We start from the raw sequence: 20431 nt of genomic DNA on the forward strand, positions 1-20431 counted from the left end.
ATATATATATATATATATATATATGTATGTATATATATATATGTATATATATATAAATATATATATATATAATAATTATATATGTTTATACATACATGTATATATATATATATATACATATATATATATATATATATATATATATATATATATATATATATATATATATATATATATAATAATTTTTTTTGCCATTTCATTTTTTTATATATATATATACATATATATATATATATATATATATATATATATATATATATATATATATATATATATATATATATATATATATATATATATATATACATATACATATATATATATATATATATATATATATAATAATTTTCTTTGTCATTTCATTTTTTTTCCTTAATTTAACAAAAAATAATTTCAATGAGGGTTTTGTATTGTATACTTTTGTTTAAAGCTGAAAGTTATATATCATTTATTTGTGTATAAAGTACATGCAGAAGCAGGACACCAGAAACATTTAAAAACTATTTAAAATAACTAAATGAAACACGCAAAAAAAGCATTGCTCGCCTTGCGAAACAATAAATTTGCTTCCATAATGTTGCAAATGTTACATAACTAATACAATTTTCAAAGTAAAAATATGTATTAAGGAAGTAGGAATAAGTTCTATTTTTTGAGGAACGTGGAGCGAGTTCCTACTTTGACTGAAGAACAAGGACTGAAGAACTCGTACTTATAAAATGAACGGGAAACAAGAAATGTATAGAATTTTAAAAATAGTTTAAATGCATAACCATTAACAACTGAAATACGAAAAAAAAAAAAAAAAGAAAGTTTTTTGAACATGAAGAATAAGTTACATTTAAATGGATGCAACTTTGCTAACGAACCACGCAATATTGAATTTTAGTTGAACTAGTAAGAAAACTCTCTTGAGCGGCTTCCATTTGTAGATTAAAAAAATGCAACTGTGTAATTATACAGAGGGTCATATTTTTTGTTGCTTGTTTAAACGTTGTTTAAAAAAAGAGGACATTATTAAAAAAACCAGCATAAATATGAACAGTATTTCATATAAGAATAAATAAAAAATTAAAAAAAAAAAGCAATCTTGGCAGATGCTAACTTCGGAATGGATTATATATAAGGTTTTCGTTTGAGACTGTAGTGAAGATTAATCCGAGAAGTGTAAAATAGAGGACTGTGTTTCCGTTTATCAATATAAAAATGTCAATAACACTGTGATGGTTTTAGCAGTAAACAACTGACTTTTTTTTGGGTTAAATTTCGCCAGCCACTACCTGAAGCTGTCATAGAAGGGAGATCAAAAAATTAAAAAGAAGTTGTAAAAAGAGAAATAATTTCCTTACAGAGTAATAATAGTTATCAGCCCAATGACCTTCACGAAAAAAGTTACGAAAAGAACTCCAGTTTAAAGTAGTAAAAAAAATGCAACGATAGTGTGAACCTGGTGTTGGAGAAGTACAAAAAAAAAATTATACTTCTTTTTTATACTTATTCCACTATTATTCTTATAAGACCAGTGATTAGAAAGTGTTTGGAAGAAAATCACCAAATTAATTATCTAAGCAAGATATATGAATGTGATAAGTATATTTTTATTATTTTTGAGATAATTTGTATAACAGATAAAAGATAGTGCTGAAAAGGCACCCACGGGTCACCAAGGTAATTTTTACGTAGAATGTCTAAAATACAAATGATTATTTCAATTTTATTACAATTTTTTCTGAAGAAAAGGTAGAAGTACAAAAACCTTGAATGAAATGCTCTAGAGATAACATAAGAAAGAAATGCTCTAGAGATAACATAAGAAAGAAATGCTCTAGAGATAACATAAGAATGATAAGAGAAAATTTGTATTTATTGAAAAAGTAGCACATTTTAAAGTTGTACAACGAAAAGTTTTGGTCTTTAAAACGTTACTTTGTGTATGTTTGAATTGATTGCGTAAACCTTTAAAAAAGTTATTACATTTTATTTGTTTACAATTATTGTTTTGCATTTCTCAAAGATATATATATAAAAGATATACGAATAACCGTATAATAAATAACCTTTCAATTCTTTTAAAAGAAAAAGACAAATGCTTACGCATGTTTTGCTGTGATTATTTTTATCTGTTATATAAGTAACCATATTTGTAAAACCTTTACATAAATTGCAACAGTAAAGATTGTTATTTGATGTCTCTAACAAGTATTTCGAACGTGTTTTTGATGAATACAACTATAGTTTTGGTTAAAATCATAGTGTAATATTAGTTTACCATTCATAATATTAATTTTTAGTGGCAATAAATAGACAATAATTTTGTAAAGATTTTTTGACGTAGATATTTATTTCAACAAAATTCCTTTTGGTAAATATTTTTTAATTAAAGAAAGTAAAATTTACGTTGTATAAAAAACTAAATTTTTATACTGTATTGATGGTGAAAAATACATTTTTTTATTTTTAATAACATCTAAATAAAAAACTGAGATAATATTAAAATCACTTATTAACAAACTTCTGTTAGAGTCATTTTCTGAGAATGCTAGGCAAAGGTGCTGTTGGCTCAAAAGTGATATCTTTAATCACGCTCAATTTTTTATATACTAAAGCAGATTGGGTAACGAAAAACTTGTAAAAATTTTTTTTCTAAATATTTGTAGTTCCTGAGTTATAAACGGTCAAACTTTTGACTTCTTAACAATTGAAAAGCCATTATTGGGATTTTGTGATTAAATAAATTTAAAGGCAATGAGACAACTACATCCTAAGTTTCTTTTTATATTAGAGAAGTATATGAAGAACTTTCAAAAGCATAATCAAATAAACTCTTCCTTAGTCTAAAAATCATAAGCTGAAACCACTTATTTTTGAATTTTTCAACTTTTAACACATCTATCTTAAAACATAAAAGGTTCCCGCAAGGTATCTTACTGTTTATGAAAAAGGTATCCTATTGTAATTTTAATTAAAATTAGTTCTAAAAAGTTTAAGGGTGTCTCGCTTACAAAAATACTTGAGTCATCAAACTGTCAAAAATATTTTAACTAGCGTTCAAAAATCAGCAATTATGAGAAATGGGAAAGGTCCTAAAATTGAATGTATAGATTTTCTATTACTCCATAATACCATTTATTTAATGCAAAAAAATAACTTGGGGGTAATATTTCATTATTAAAACAACTCATATAAAAAAATTTGAACTTTTAGTATATTAAAAAACACAGCGGAATTAATCAATATATATTATTTTTCTTTATCTTAATGTGTCATTGTTTGAGTAAGTGGCGTAAATAAGATTTTTTGATGCTTCAGAAACTTCTAAGCATTATGCAAGCTCTAAACTTAATTATGATTATGTTTATTTCATAAAACTTAATTATATCCATGCTTATGTCCAAACTCAATTACGTTCATGTTTTATCGTATTTATTTTAGTTAAGTTTAGTTTGTTTCGCCATTTTAAAATGTTTACAATGTAAATGGCTGAAGCAAGAAGAAGACATAAATTAGCCTTATCACCGAGCTCCATTAAAAACGCTTCTTGAAGCCTGGGAACAAAAATATCCCAAAAAAGAACACCCTAGCTGCCCCAAGCACGAGAGCAATTAATAAATGAAATTTTTTTTTTTGCTATCTTATACTAAATCAAAATTCATCAACAGGTATTAAAATTCTATCTCATAATCTTTTAGTGTTTGAAAGTAATAATCAATTTACGTTTCCATCTCCCCAAAATGAGGTTTTAAATTTTAATTTATCATAACTTTCGAACATTAAATGTTTATTAAATTAAATTTTAAGCCTGTCGATGAATTTTAATTTAGTATAAAATAGTAAAAAAATAAAAAATTTTTTAATTATTCATGGTTCTCACATTAGCGAATATAGGAAGGAGGTGACTTTTTTGGGATATTTTGATTCCCTCACTCTTATTTAATTATCGCAATATTTTGAAAAACTCATTTGACATAAGAGTTCTTTCTGTAAGAACCAGCCAAAAACCCTAAGTTTTAGAGTGACCTCTTTCAAAATCGCTAATTTTTTAATATGTTGTTACTATTCATACTAGAAGCATAATTCCAAACATTTTTAAAAAAATGTTAAATGGGTCTCTATATATATTGACTAAACTTTTAGAAATATTGACCAAATGGTGTCGAAAGCATTTTTGAACTCGAAAAAAAAGCAAAGTAAATACTTTACAACTAATATTCCACTTGATTATTGTTTATTGGCTATTTCAGACCAAAAATTAATAAAATTGGTAGAGGAAATTTTTTTCTTTGTCTAATTATCATGCTTCAAAATACGCGAAAAATGATTTTTTTTGTCATTTTTGATCTTTGTTTTCATTCAAAGCCGCAATTACCCCAATCTTTATCTTGTTAAGTACTTACAAGTGTAAAAACCTATATGAAAGTAAATACCTATAGGAAAGTAAATACCTATATGAAAGTAAATACCTATAGGAAAGTAAATACCTATAGGAAAGTAAATACCTATAGGAAAGTAAATACCTATAGGAAAGTAAATACCTATAGGAAAGTAAATACCTATAGGAAAGTAAATACCTATAGGAAAGTAAATACCTATAGGAAAGTAAATACCTATAGGCCGCAAAAATCGAACTCAAAAACGAAATTCTAATATTTTTACTTATTGATTGTAACATGATAATGGTTAAAGCCCTGGGTTTACTGTAAAATTCAATTTAACTTGTTTTGACCTTTAAATCTAACTTATTTATAAAAAATACTTATGGGTATTGCAATAGCTCAGAAAAAATAACATATAAATAGTATAAATATTTTCTTTGTGCTTCGATATTTATTTATAAGCGCTTGAATTCAGTATATTTCTTTGTTATCTACTTTATATTATATTTTGAGGTCTTAAAGAACTATGAGCTAGCTGGTGATTGGAACGAAAAATCTCTTATTGAAAATCGTTTAAAAAAGAAATTTTAACAATGCAGAGAAAATATGTGCATATCTTCGCTACACATTAGAAATAGGATGGAATAAGGAAAAAAATGTATGCACCCTAATCACAAAGTACAAACAGGGAAGAAAGCATTATTAGGGCGACCCGCACCAATATCTATGACACTTCAAATTCTTCCCATTATAATTCATACATTCCAATCGGTTTAATTATATGCAATTGTCATCGAAAAGAATACTTTTCCGAGACAAGGAAAAAAGAAACAAAAATAATAACTGAACACGAATCTACATTAGGAGCTACTGATATTGATTTTATACCAGATGAGTTTTTACAATTTCAAGAAGAACTTAATACTTCAAATGAAATCAGAGAAAATATCACAGCTTGTCTTGGGACCAGTCCAATTGAATTCCAGTTTAAAAGAAAACTTGAGCTTATCAATGAATCCACAAAGCAACAATTGCGAATAAAATATAAACGTATGGAAGTAACTTTCAGAAAAAACTTGCAGAATCTATTGCGCCTGATCAATCGGAAGAGTTTTTAAAAGTGCTTAAAGGTTATGAAAATGCCAAAACAAAAATTCCAGATGAAATTAAAAAAAGTTGTAGAAATGTATAAAAACAGTGATGCAACAGGTTAACTTGTAATTTTGGCATTTATTGATCTTAATAAATACACAAAGCAATTTTTATGCAACACATTTAAGGGCACAAAATATAAGATAGGACTTGCCAGAAAATGGAAAGTCTCACAAAAAGGTTTTGCACTACTCCAAAGGAATTTATTTAAAAGAAGTAGACTTTCAATTTTAAAATTGAACATTTTTTAGATTTCATCTTTTTAAGTGGACTGTTACAAGACGCTTCTTATGGTATTTCCATAATAAAGTATGACAGTGGTAATGTTGAAACTGTAGTTAGTGCCATTTTATCAGCAAAAAACAGTCACACTATTGCTTTATATAGGAAAAATTGCAAAGAAATTGCGTACGAGCCTCTGTCCAACTCAAGTTTAATGTGGAAACTAAATGGAATTAAACCATCTCATAGAAAATGCCTGGCTGGTTTAAATGACATAACTGCTGCTGGGATGAATGCATTTGCAGCACTTGAACAATTCGCAAATATGTTCAATAAAAAATCAACTGTTTAGATACTTGAAAGATCAAAAAGGTGTTTAAAAACTAAATATAAACTTCATTGCAGCTATTTAGAAAATGAAATTGCAACAAATTCAACTCGATTTGCCCTTTCTGATCCTGAAAACATTAAAATGCAATTATGTAGCATTTTAAATGATTCTGTATGCTATGAATGCAATGAGCTGTTTGAAGTATTTGATGAAGTCAACCAAATAGGAAACGAAAATTACTATGTCAGTGCTGGAAATAATTATTTAAAGGTTGCCGATTAACACTGATTGGCTAAAATTAAAAATATTTAAAATTAGACAAACAAATTTTTTTTTTTCCAAATCACAAATTTAACTTTTGCAAATTTTGCATTACACTTGTTGAGTTAGTGCAATATTTTATAGGGTCAAAAGATGATAGCTTTGTCTGAAAAAAACAAACATGACTTGGCTTTTATCATTAGCTGAGCTCTAATAACTTTTTTTATATAAAAACAATATTTTGCTTGAAATAATTTATTTAGTTGAACCGATAAGCGCGAAATAAGACAAATTAAGCATAGAAAAATAAAAATGTTTAATGTAACATTTATTTAAAAATATCGATATTTAAAATAGAAATACAATGCTTAAACAATAAACTACCTTAAGTATGAATACAAACTTTAATAAATTTTAACAAGAAAATAAAAAGTAAATTCACTAATAATAAAGTAAATGTTTTTTTTTTATTGACCTTGGCCAATAATGCCTTATGTCATACTCTCACTTTTATACCTTCATACTTGATATAATTTAATAGAAATACTGCTGGTAAAAATATATTTCTATATTCATATGTATACGCATATAAATTACGGATAATAGGGAGCTTTGACTCCACCCCAAAAAATAAAATAGGGATAATAGGGAGCTTTGTCTCCACCCTCAAAAGGTAGAAATATTAGATTATAGTCATCATTGTCAAAGGATAATCCTAAAAAAAATTGTTGCTATAAAAATGAGCCAATAAAAGTATAAAAAAACAATGTTGCTTTGATTAAATATAATATTTGTTTTTTGCAGACAAAGCTATCATCTTTTGACCCTATAAAATATTGCACTAACTCAAAAAGTGCAAAATTTGCAAAAACAATGATGCTTTTTAGTCTAATAAAAATTGAAATTAAAGTTTTTTTTTTTTGATAACTCAATAGAAAAAATGCGTTAAGGATAATTATAGTTTATTTTAATCCAATGACTTCACAAATGGTGGCAAAATTTTAAGAGGTTTTTTTAAAAAATTTAAATTTTTTTTTTTTTTTTAAATTTTCAAAATTTAATGAAAAAACTGAACAAGAAAAAAAACAACAGAAAATAATAATAAAATAAGAATTTTAATTAAGTATATAAAAGGCAACCATTGATTTTTGCATAATAATGTCTTGCATAATAATGCCTAAGTAATATTACACTAGCTCAAGTAGCTACACGCTTAAGAATAGTGTGGACAAAAAACACGACACTTAGTGTAGCGTCTTCTTGGCTACACAAATTGTGGACTTCAAGGCTACACTTGTGCGCTTTAAAGACACACTTGTAATTATGAAATAAAACTTGATTACAGGCGTAAAAAAAGCCACACATTATGTTGCACTTTCTTGGATTCTCATATTGAACTATTCGGAAAAGAGGTTAGAATCATGTTTTTAGCGACATGTTTTTTTCATGAGCCTTTTAGAATTTTACTGAAAATTTAAGTGTAACTTTTAATGTTGCATGTTAATTTTAAACACATACATAGTTAACTTTTTCATAAAGAAATATTTAATTTGTAATACTTTAGCAATATCGTATTAAATATGTTAAGCGACGAAAAGATCGATTTTCAGTTGTCAAAAGTTAGGTAAGACCTTCGGTAATGTACCATATGAGTTAGTTTAACTTATGTGACTTTATTTAATTAGACTAATATTATTGTTTTATACAATTAATGTTATTATATGTTATAATTTTTATAACTTCATAATAATGTTGTTAACTTAACTAAAATAATTGTGTTAACATAACTGGTAATCTGTTAAGTTAACATAATTTAAATAATGTCGTTAACATAAATGTAAATAACATTGTTAAATAATGTTGTTAACGTTGAACTTTAAAAAAAAAGTCAAATAACACACAAAAAAGGAAAGTGTGAATGAAGTGACATAAGAGATAATGAACTGATGAGATAATAAATGAATGAGATTACACAGCATTTAACGAACAAAAAGATGATATAAAATAAAAAAAGAAAAGTAAAATATATATATAAAAATTATGAGAAATATATAAATGAAATATATAAAAATAAACAGCATAAAATTAATAAAACTTAAAAATTGTTCTTTTTTGATTTTCTTTCAATAACTTTTTTAAATTTTTCACTCCTCAAATTTCTCATGAACGTTTTTTTTTTTTTAACTTTTAGTTGTTTTGTTTTTTTAATGTTTTTCTTCTATTTTTAATTATTAATATCTTCCTTGTTTTCACTTCTTTTAAATATTAATTAATGTTAAACTTAATTTTGTTATGTTATAACATAACAGAAAATATTACATAAATATTAAATAAATATGATACTGGTATCATTTTAGTTACAATAGCAGCATTTTAGTTATATTAACAACAACTATTTTAGTTATGGTATGTTAACAACTAAAAATATATGTACAACATAAAGGTATATTTTACACGGTGTACTTATCTTTTTTGTTGCTGAAATAACTAATAAAAATCATTATTGCATGATATATCATTCAATAATGATTTTTAGTCATGTTGCATGTTGTAATAATGTATTAAATAGTTACATCATACCTATGAAAGCACTCTAATAAAGTTATATTAATATATGTAATAAATGCACAATGGCAACTATGATTTATACTATAAATCTATAAATTATAGTGCTATCATATGTATATATTGCACACACACACACATATATATATATATATATATATATATATATATATATATATATATATATGATATATATATATATATATATATATATATATATATATATATATATATATATATATATATATATATATATATATATATATATATATATATAGTTTTTTCTTTCTGAAAAAAGTTATAAAAATGTTTATTTGCTATATATGTGGTGCTTCTTTGAAGCTGTTGAGTTTTTTTCAAAATCATCTACAACGTCATAATAGTATTGGTGAAATTGTTTATCCAATTAAATGTTTACAAAATGGCTGTAAATGTACCTTTACAGCTTTCATGTCGCTAGTTAGACATATAAAATGTTACCATAATATTGATAATGATTTTATTGATGTAAATCCTGAGTTAAAATCTACCTTATGTAATCTATTAAATGATAATCATAACAATTTATTGCCTAGTTTTGCAGAATATTCATTGCCTAGTTTCCCAGAGAATTCTACCTATCAAGTTGACACTTATCATGAAATAACATTAGAATGTATTGGTTCATCGTTAGTTTCTTCATTGCGAGCAAACAGCAGTGTTCCGTATTATATTATACCTGAAGTAATTGCTTCTGTTAACAATATTTCACAATCATTAGTTTCCTATATAGGTAATGCTGCTTTATCAGTTTTAGATAACATTGGAGCAGATGATTTCACTTTAACATTGTTTAAGAGTAAGTTAGAAAGTAGTGTTATACATTGCAATGAGCCGCTCAAGTTTCTTGACACATTATATAAACAAGATAAACACTTTGAAAAAAATTCTCTTTTTGTAACTCCTGAAACATGCAACATAGGCCCTCCTAGATATGATACTATTGAAGGAATTTCAAAAATTGTTTATGACACTTTTCAATATATATCAGTAGAACAAACGCTAAAATCACTTCTTTATAACGCCCAATATATGGATGCTTTAAATTTTAATAAACAAAAAAAAGGAGTTATAAAAAACTTTTCTGATGGCCAAGCATGTAAAAACCATGAGCTTTTTAGTGATTACAGCAAGATTTCTTTAAAATTACAGTTGTTTTATGATGGAATGGGGACATCTAACCCACTTCGTGGACAGCCTTCACTGTGTAGTATTGGAGTCTTTTACTTTTCTGTTTTAAATTTACCTATAAAGTATAACTCCTGTTTTACAAATGTTCATTTGGTGGCTTTGTGCTATTCTCATGATATTAAAGTATATGGATTTGATGCTATTCTTGAAAAAATTTCATTTGAAATAAACAAGTTAAGTGAAATTGGCATTTCAGGTGAATTTCCAATAATTGGTAGGAATGTAGTTTACGCCATTCTTGCTCAGGTTGCCTGTGACAATTTGGCTTTAAACTCTATATTTGGTTTTATTGAATCGTTTTCTGGCAGCCACTTTTGTACCTTATGCTATGCAACTAGTAATGACATTCAAATCTACTTTACTGAAGATAAATTTGAAATGAGAACAATTCTAAAATATGAAATAGATGTTGGAAATGTTCAAAGTGGCAATGTAGGGAATAAAAATCACCGCAAAGGAGTTAAGAAAGCTTGTGTTTTAAATTCAATAAAAGGGTTTCATGTCACAACAAACTTTAGCTTAGATATCATGCACACTGTACTTGAAGGCGTTGTTGTTTTAGAGTTAGGTGCTGTCCTGTATTGTTTGTCTGTCGAAAAATATTTTTTTACCCTTGGTGAGTTGAACAATCGCCTATCTCACTTTTGGTCAATGGTTAATGTTGAAAAAAAAAATAAATCGCCAGAACTCAACAAATTGGAAGTTCCAGGACATGGGCTATCACCAAGTATGAAAGCCATGCAGATCTGGTCCTTACTTTTGTATTTGCCACTTATTATATGTGACTTGGTTCCAGAGGAGGATGAACATTGGAAGTTTTTACTAGAATTGTCTACTTTAGTTGATTTTATTTTTGCTCCAAAATATACAATAGGAATGGTAACATACCTTAAATATATCATAGCCAGCCATTTGGAAAATTTTAAATTTCTTTTTGGGAACCACACTCGTCTTCATCCTAAACATCATTTTTTGGTTCATTTACCAACAATTATTATAAATTCTGGACCTCTTATTGGAATGAACTGTCTAAAATATGAACTAAAAAATTCATTTTTCAAAAGATCTGCACATATTGTAAGCAATTTTTAAAATATATGCCTCACTCTTGCCAAAAGACATCAACACAATGCCTTACATTATAGACTATCAAGTGCTTATATGCGTAATTTATTAATTTCTGAAAGCCATGATGTGGCACCAATTCACAGTCTTCATTATTCACAAGTACTTTTGGACAATCTTCATTGTAAACCTACTGATGATATTTTCATTACATTCAAAATTAAAAGGGGATCTCTTCAATACAAAACAAACCACCATCTTACTATTAGTGAAGATGAAGATTATCCAGTTTTTGGAAAAGTTATCAGCTTTGTTAGTATCAGGGATGAGTCCTCATGGTTTGTTGTAGTGTCTAAGCTTAACACACTTAAATTTGTGGAGCATTGCCACTGCTTTTTGGTGGAAAATGTCAAACCAGATACATATCTTGTTATAAAGTTGGACGAACTTGTTGATGATCACCCTGTTTTATCATATCAAAAAGGAAATGCATATTATATAAGGCAACAATATCATGTGTTTAAGGAATACTTTAAAGAAGTGTTTAAACTTTTGTATACATTTTTAATAATACCATAATTAGCATTAATGAAAAAATTATTATTGCATTGTCATGTTGATTGTTTTGATCCATATTTGATTATTTGAATAATAATTATTGCAATGTCAAGTTAATTTTGTTGTTGATTATTGTCACAGTTATTTTTTTGTTTTTAGCCACTATAGTTATTGAATTTTTTTGTTAAGTTAAAATTTTTCATCCTTTCATTATTAGGCTCTATTTTTTTTTTGCAATTGTTTTTTATCTTTGTTATCTAACCAATCCTTAGAATAGTTCCATAACTTAGCAGCATTAAAAAATTTATCTAAATCAGTTTATTCATTTGTTTATTCTACAGTAATTCAAGTATGGAAGAGTTGTGCAAAGTTATTTCATGCGTTACCAAAATAAGTATAACATCTGAAGTTCGTCAAAAGCTTCATGGTAAGCTTTGCACACTTTTAAAATTTTAACTATTATATATATATATATATATATATATATATATATATATATATATATATATATATATATATATTTGTTAATGCATATATAGATGAAGGTATAACACTAGAAATATTAAATTTACTTGATGATAATGATTTAAAAGAAATTGGTTTCAATATGGCTTCAAGAAGATTACTAATTCAAGGATCCGTGCTCAATCATCAACATCTACTAATTATGAAAACATCGTAACACCTAAAGTAATGTTAACAAACAAAGATATTGAAATACCAATAAATGCTACAACGAAGATCATAGCAGAGCAACCACAACAAGCTACTACTTTAATTTCCGTAACTCTATTTTACTTTGTTAAAAAATTTATGTAGATAATGTTAAATATAATATATATTATATAAAAACAAATTATATATATATATGTATATCAAATAATGTAGGGCTGGCCTATTGAAGCAATACTTAATAAAATGACCATGACAAAGATAAAAGGAGCAGAATTAGTTGATAAGCTAAAAAGAATGGAGGAAATAAACAATAAAGAAAGAATTTTTTTAGTTAAGATTCTCGGCAGATATCTTATGAGCAATTGCAAAGTGTAAGTTTCAGTTTGTTTGTTTTTTTGTTTTTTTTTCTAGATTTTTTTAGAATTCCAAATACTTTTTTGAACTGTGTTTTTTAGGATATTCCTTACATACAAATTTAAGTATATATTCTTGTTATATATTACATCACCCAAACAAAAAATAAAAGCATTTCCAAAGCCTATTTTTAAAAAACTATGATCTGAATTTTTTTATAGTATTACTGTATACTATATACTTTAGGACTGACAGACCATCTAAAGAAGAAAAACTGCAACTGTGTCAAGCACTTATCACTGCTTTCCCTATACTTCGTGACAATGCAACATCATCTGGTTTTGTAAGTTGAAATTTTTTTGTCATTTTTAAATAAAATATTATTTTATATCATCACTTACTCAACCAAATGTTTTGCAAAATCAACAAACATATTAGAATAATATGTTTTTATTTCATTCCATAGGAACATTTTTATGATGCTAAAGCACATACAGATTTTTTGGAAATGTTCATTAGACAAAGAAGATCCCGTTGCGACAATATAGAAACATTGTGGAGTCATTCAAAGTAAAAGTATTTTTTTATATATAAGAAAAAGCAATTTTTATATATTTCAATTACTACTTGTACGCCTATACATTTTTTTTTATTTTGTCAGTTGATAAAAATGTTGAATTGATTAAAGTTTTTATAAAATTCAAAGCAATATTGCAATTCTAAAAGTATTGACTTATTTCAGTGAGTTAGTGAATATAATAGTAGTTACAAAATAAATTAATTCATTAATAATAAAATAGGGTGACAAGAATAGTGTCGAAAAATGAACTTCAGAATAGTGTCCTATATATTAAAAAAGCCTAATGTTGCAAAAAAAAAAGGAATAGTGTCGCAAATTAATTTAATGAATAGTGTCGAGAGAGAAAAAAGGAATGGTGTTGCAAATGAATTTAATGAATAGTGTCGAAAACAAAACAAAAAGGAATAGTGTGGCAATAGTGTTGCAAATAGTTAATTTCAGCAAGTGCTTACTCGTTTTGCTTATGGATATAGCATACGGCTTTTACAGGAAAAAAAGAAAAAACAAAGAATATTTAAAGAAAAGATTGCTACCAAACTACAAACCCTCAGTCTTGTAGCGGCACTACTTCGCGGCAGCAGGCTATAAGATAGTTGGTGTATGTAGTGAAGTCCCCGGCAGCAGGCTATTTCAGTATGACATCAAACATGTTATCTAAACACACATTTATAGTTATTATAATTTTTTTATTTTTGTTTTAGTGTCGCCAAAAAAATTAATTAATTTTTTAAAACAAATCATTAATTTTGTTGGCGACACTATTCCTTTTTTTGTTTTCAAAACACTATTCATTAAACTCATTTGCAACACTATACCTTTTTTTGCTTTCGACACTATTCATTAAACTCCTCGGCAACATTATTCCTTATTTTATTTTCAAAACTATTCATTAAATTTATTTGCGAGATTATTCCTTATTCTGTTATTCGACAATCAATAATGCAACAATTTGCGACACTATTCCTTTTTTATATTTTCGACAAACAAGTTTACGACAGAAAAACTTTGCGACAATCAAAATTTTGCAACATTTTTCCTGTCACCCATGAAATAGTTTACTATTATACATCATTTTTGTATATTATAAATAATAAAAAATGTTTATTAATTATATATACTTCATTTGTTAAAATTTTTTAATATTGTTATTATTTACCAAATAACTTTTATTAATTAAATTATTCTATTTATGCATAAAGCAAAAGTTTTTTTTTTATATAATCAATGTACTTTCTGTCAGAGATGACGTTCTATTAAATTCGTCAGAGAAAGTTGAACAAACGTTGCGAGAACTTCAACCAAAAACTTCAAACAAAGAGAGCTTACTAAAAATGATGGCTGATACAAGAGTGGTAAGAAGAGCATGGATTCAGGAAACAAGCAACTTATCAATAACCTCAATTATAAGACGGTTTCCAAGATTCATTGATATGAATGATGCTGTGAGTGTTATTTTTAACTTTTTGCAGTTCATTTGTAAATCTTGTTTACTTTATAAATTAAGCTAGATTAGTTAATAAGAATAATTTTTATTTTTTTTGCATTTCATAGCTTATACAAGAGTTTCATTCCATTGAAGAGGCATCAAGTAATATTACATTGCATGATAGCTTTAACACGTGCAAACAAAACATTTTGTTACTAGCAAGAGATTTGACAAATATGTTCAAAAATACTTTATCAGAAGACGAATATAATGAAGGTATATATATATGTCTACTACTCTAAGTGGGGAGAATGAATCAATAAGAACTTCATAGTTTAAATGCGAATTTTTACAGCATAATTTTCAATCTGCATAAGTACTAAGCTGCTGCAACATGACTCTGTGTCAATCTGCAAAAGTGTGGAGTTTCCTTTTCTCTTCCTGTTTCATTTATTATTTCCTAGTTTAATATGCCCATCTAATCCAAAAGAAGCTTTTTTTAAAATCTGTCTACCTATAAAAATTTACAAGTATATACGAGTTGTTCCCTGAATTATTTATATTTTTATTTAGAAGATACAACTTTGCTTGCCTTTAAGGCGCTCCCTTTTCTTCTGAAAGCACCTCCACAGAAGGGCAAGAAGCATCCGAGAATGGATCCTGATGCAATTCTGGCTTTATTTTATAGAGAAATGGATGTAGGTTTTTTCTATACATTATTTTTTTAATTAAATTTGGTTTATAATCAAAAAGTATTAATTTTTTGAGCTTTGTATTTTCTGCATTTTTAAAATTTTACTTATACATTTAGGTGCACCTCAGTCTTGAAAGCTCCCTTGAGTTATTGAAGAAAGAGAAAGTTTTTCAACCAATTTTATTAAAGTGTTGCAGCAGTCTATTTATTAAAGTCGATAACACAGCTATACGGTTGGAAGCCATACCGAGTATAAGTTTTGCTTTTGAGTTGCTGCTAGCCTCTTATTATGTATTTAATGTCAATTTTCCTCATGAACTTATTTGTGTATATGGATTTCTGGGAAGCTTGCTTGGAATAAGCAGCAAAGGAATTATTGTCAATTCTTTTTTAAAGAAAGTATTACCAAAAGTTTAACATTAAATTAAACAATGTTTTTTTAAAGTATTTTTAACACTTTCTCGTTTATTTTTGTTATATTGTCAGCCGAGAACCAAGGGGCCGTATGTCTAATTTTTGTGTTTCCAAGAAAATAAATTTTTAAATTTTAATTCGCAAAGACTTTCTGCCAGAAAGTTAGACTAATTATTTAAATATTTCTTAAAATTTTATTTTTGTGATATATTTATGGAACACACACTCCTAAATATTTATTGATAATAGACAAAAAAAAACATAAAATGTTGACATACGGCTTCTTCGTTCTTCTCTGACGGCGATATCTATTTTTCAAAGTTTAAACTTCGCTTTTGCATATAAAGGTTTTACAACTTCTTCTTACATTAATATTCACTGTATTGAGTTTGAGTTTGAACTGAGTTTTTTTTAAAAGAAATACTATATCTCGGAATTCAAATAAAATTTATATTTTAGTTTTTATTATTTTATTGTGATATTGTTCCGTTTTTCTTGTAAGCCAAATTGATGTACACTTGTAATTTAGTATGACTTTTTTTTCAATATACTTAATTAATAACTTAATTAATAAATAACTTAATTTATTTGAATTATTTAATTGCGCCCGGTTATATTCATACTACGTGAAGACTTGAATGGACGGAATAAATCACGCATAAATATACTTTAAAAAAAATCAAATTATTTATAACGCCTAGAAAAACACAGATTAGTGTATAATCTATAGTGTTGCATTTAGCGCAACACTTATGTTGAGGTTTTTTATATCAGTTTTGTCGCGCAAAAAGAGCGTAATTATATAGCCATTGATTAAATGCAACAATTATGTCGCAAAAATTTCTACTTAAGTGTCGCATTAAAGGCCACAAAGTGTGGCTTTCAAGTCTACATTTTATGTGGCCTTACAAATGCAACACTGAGTGTGGCTTTTAAAGCCACATAGTGTTGGTGTAGCCGGCGTCGACACTCAATGTTGTATTCTACGCGACATAATGTAGCCTACGGCTCAACACTATTTTTAAGCGTGTATGGACAGTTTTCATCAATTTGATATCCTTCAATCATTGTGATAGCCTTCTATAAATTTGTGGAAGTGAAGACTTGCTGTAAAGTATTTACTTTGCTTTTTTTCAAGTTCAAAAATGCCTTCAACACTTTTTGGTCGATATTTATAAAAGTTTTGTCAAACTTTGACATCTAATATCTTAAGAACCACATAATATTTTTAAAAAAAATTTCAGAACTGAGCTTCTAGTTTGAATAGCTACATGTTAAAAAATTAGCAATTTTGAAGAGTGTCACTATTGAGCTCTGCCTGGTTCTTACAGAAAGTCGCTCATAAGCATGAATATACTTAAATTTGGTTTACACAAGACATTAAAGTGTCATTTCTGAAACATCAAAAAATTATCTATCTACGTCATTGGCTTGAGTCATTATTCGGTTTACATCCATATATGTCTTTTATTTTTGCACTGTTGCTTGAAATTTATATTAGGCTTTTTCAACCTTTTTATTTCTACATTTTTAGCTTATAGTCACCGTGATTTTCAAGGAAACAATGGAAGAATTTCACAAATGATTTCATTGACATATACTTTAACAGACACTCGCTTTTACTTTTCCACTTTATAACATCAGGAGAAGCTGACCACAGAAAATGATAATACGAAATCATCACTGACAACTTAATAAGAGTAAAAATTTTTCTTAAGATAATTTGAAAATGTTTGAAAAACTGTATTCTTATTTGACAAACTTAACTTTATTTAAATGTTAGTAACACAATCGAAGTGGTTGATCAATGTTCGAATAATACTGATTTTCAAACTGAATGAAATGAAGTCATTCTTAACTTTTTAGAAATGGTTATTCAACCAAAATCTAGATTTTTATCGAGACTTTTATAAGTTTTCTGTTGACAATCGCGCATTAAATGGTTTTTATAACCAATAAACCTTCTTCAGCAATTCAATATCATAAAATTTATCCATGTCAGATGAATAATCTGATACAAATTTATTTTGTTTAACTATGAGCAGTCAGATTTGCTTAACAGGTGATGCGGAATTTATCGGACAAATCCTAATTTCATTATTTGGGCATAATAATTAGTTTTTGTGGCTTATCTTTGATTTTATCACAAAAACTGATTATTACTTGAGCATAATAATCAGCTTTTGTGGTAAAATGAGGTTAAATGCAGCTGAACGAGAATCTTTTCGAAAGCGACTAAAAATGTTTTTTGTAAATAAACCTAATATAAAAAAAAAAAAATCGTAAATCATTTTGAAAAGGAAGGATTTGCTCGAAATATAATATATGATAACCTAAAAAGACTTGAAACTGTTCAATCGTTTTCTGATAGAAAGCACCCTGGTTGTCCGACATCCTGGACTAGAGAAAAGAAAGCCGAATTAACGAGACTTGTCAACAATCGAAAAGGGATCAATCAGAGAAAAATAGGTATTAAATTCGGTGTAAATCAATCGACAATTGGTCGTCAGTTAAAAAAAATGAATATTAAATATAGAAAACGTAAAAAGACACTATAGAACAACAAATAAAGGCAAAGAAAAGAAGTAGGAAACTAGTTAACCAACTCTATAACACAAAATCGCTTCTAGTCATCGATGACGAAAAATACTTTTGTTTTGCAGGGGACAACATGCCTGGAAATTCTGGATACTACACAAACAACAAAAAGACATGCCCAGAAAGTGTTCGTTTTATAGGAAAACAGAAATTTCCAAAAAAATTATTTATGTGGATAGCCATATCTGACCGTGGTATGTCCGAGCCATTGTTTCGCACTTCCAAGGCTGTAGCGATCAATTCATCAATCTATATTAATGAATGTTTAGAAAAACGACTTCTTCCATTTATTCACAAGTATCATGGAGACTTAACTATTTATTTTGGCCAGATTTAGCAAGTTCTCATTATTCTAAAGATTCTCTAAATTGGATGGACCAATATGTCTATTACGTTGATAAAGAATCCAATCCCCCAAATGTGCCTCAAGCACGACCAATTGAAAATTTTTGGGGACATTTGGCACAGAAGATTTACGAGGGAGATTGGCAAGCTTCAACAGAGCAAGTTTTGATTGATCGCATTAAACTAAAACTACAAGAAATTGGTTTAAACTTTTTACAGTCGCATATGAAAGGCGTCAGAGCAAAATTGAGATCAATTGCAGATGGTGGTGTTTTTTCATATAAAAAATAATATATTTTTATTAAAAGATAAATGCTTTATTTAAAAAAAAATATAATAGTAGTTTGTTTTTTTATTTATAAATAAGTTATTGACGTTTTTATTTTGTCCGATAACTTCCGCATCACCCGTTAATTATTTACAATCATGAAAAATCCTATCAATAGGCGCTAATGAAATCTGTTGCAAGTGTTTGTCAGTAAAATTACACAAATTGATATTGTTAACAGTAATATAAAGCTCCTTCAACTTTTTCTTCAGAAAGTAAAATTTCATACGGGTCAAAATCAAAATCAGTTGTGTCTTTAACTTGACGTAGACAATTGTATAACTAAACCAGTCAAGTTTGTGAAATTACTAGGAGTAACCCTAAATTGAATTTTACTTTTGCTTCACATGTAGAAAATATAAAAAAAAAGTGTCATGGTGACTTAGGAGTTTTCTCAAGAACTAGTCATTACCTATCAAGTGACATTTTAAGGCTGCATTATATCCTTAGAAGATCTTTAACGACCAACAGCTATTAAAAATTAAGGAACATTTCAGTTAACCTAAACTGAGAGACTTGAGGAGCGGAAGAAGGATTGAAGTTTAGTTGTTGTATTGATCTTTAGTTTCTGATTTAACTTGAATTATTTTCTAAACATTGATTAACATTATGGCAAGCTTTAACTTTCCTCAGTCAAATTAGTTTTAATTAAATGGTCCACACAATGAAGAATTTTTTCCGTTATAACTAGGCTCAAGTTTTTCAACACCTTTTTTCATTTACTCATCAATAAATACTTCACAAAAATGATTTTGGCCAATTTAGTTTCAATAATTAACACAGCCATTGTCATTCCTTGGTTTAATTCTATATAATAAAATATTTGGTTTAACTCTAATCTATTTTACATAGTTCTCTTTGAATAACTGATAACCAGCTATTTTATGTTTAGCAGCTCTTCTTTAAAAATATCGTCTGATACTATATAAGTAAATAAATTTCGATGTTAACAGAGATATTTTGATCATTAAGTTACATCTTTAGAGATTATTTTGTATTCCTCGTTTGTAATTACATAAAATGTTGCATTTAGTGGAATCATGCTAGGGCTTTTAAAAAAGCTAGAACTAGAAGGAATATTTATAGAGTTAGTTGTATATTCTTTTACTTATGTATACTTGTTAAATAAGGTAAGTGTGGGTATTAAGGCCCACCTAAAAAAATGAAAATGTAAAGAAATGCTGATTTTTTTTTGCTGCCAGTGATAAAACCAGATAACTCTAATATTTTAATGTCGAAAAAAAGTTTCACAATTTATTT

The 20431-nt window shown here is 27.1% G+C and overlaps 1 protein-coding gene across 1 annotated transcript; it reads left to right on the top strand.

The window, feature by feature from the left end:
• Positions 1-7573: 7573 nt before the first annotated feature.
• On the top strand, positions 7574-16030 carry LOC136077045 (uncharacterized). The gene is made up of 11 exons (XM_065791438.1): positions 7574-7751; positions 7904-7963; positions 12099-12184; positions 12297-12540; positions 12646-12803; positions 13033-13129; positions 13253-13356; positions 14607-14808; positions 14918-15068; positions 15366-15490; positions 15604-16030. Exons 4-11 carry the CDS (start codon positions 12451-12453, stop codon positions 15901-15903), a joined length of 1227 nt encoding a protein of 408 aa, XP_065647510.1. The 5' UTR covers positions 7574-7751; positions 7904-7963; positions 12099-12184; positions 12297-12450; the 3' UTR covers positions 15904-16030.
• The last annotated feature ends 4401 nt before the right edge of the window (positions 16031-20431 follow it).

The sequence above is a fragment of the Hydra vulgaris genome, chromosome 02, assembly GCF_038396675.1.
Source record: "Hydra vulgaris chromosome 02, alternate assembly HydraT2T_AEP".
Lineage (NCBI taxonomy): Eukaryota > Metazoa > Cnidaria > Hydrozoa > Anthoathecata > Hydridae > Hydra > Hydra vulgaris.

Excerpts from the sequence above, each read along its gene's own strand:
- LOC136077045 (XM_065791438.1), top strand. The coding sequence starts at position 12,451 with ATGTTAACAAACAAAGATATTGAAATACCAATAAATGCTACAACGAAG. Across the intron at positions 13,357-14,606 it reads ACATTGTGGAGTCATTCAAA|AGATGACGTTCTATTAAATT; the intron begins GTAAAAGTATTT and ends ACTTTCTGTCAG. Across the intron at positions 15,069-15,365 it reads AGAAGACGAATATAATGAAG|AAGATACAACTTTGCTTGCC; the intron begins GTATATATATAT and ends ATTTTTATTTAG.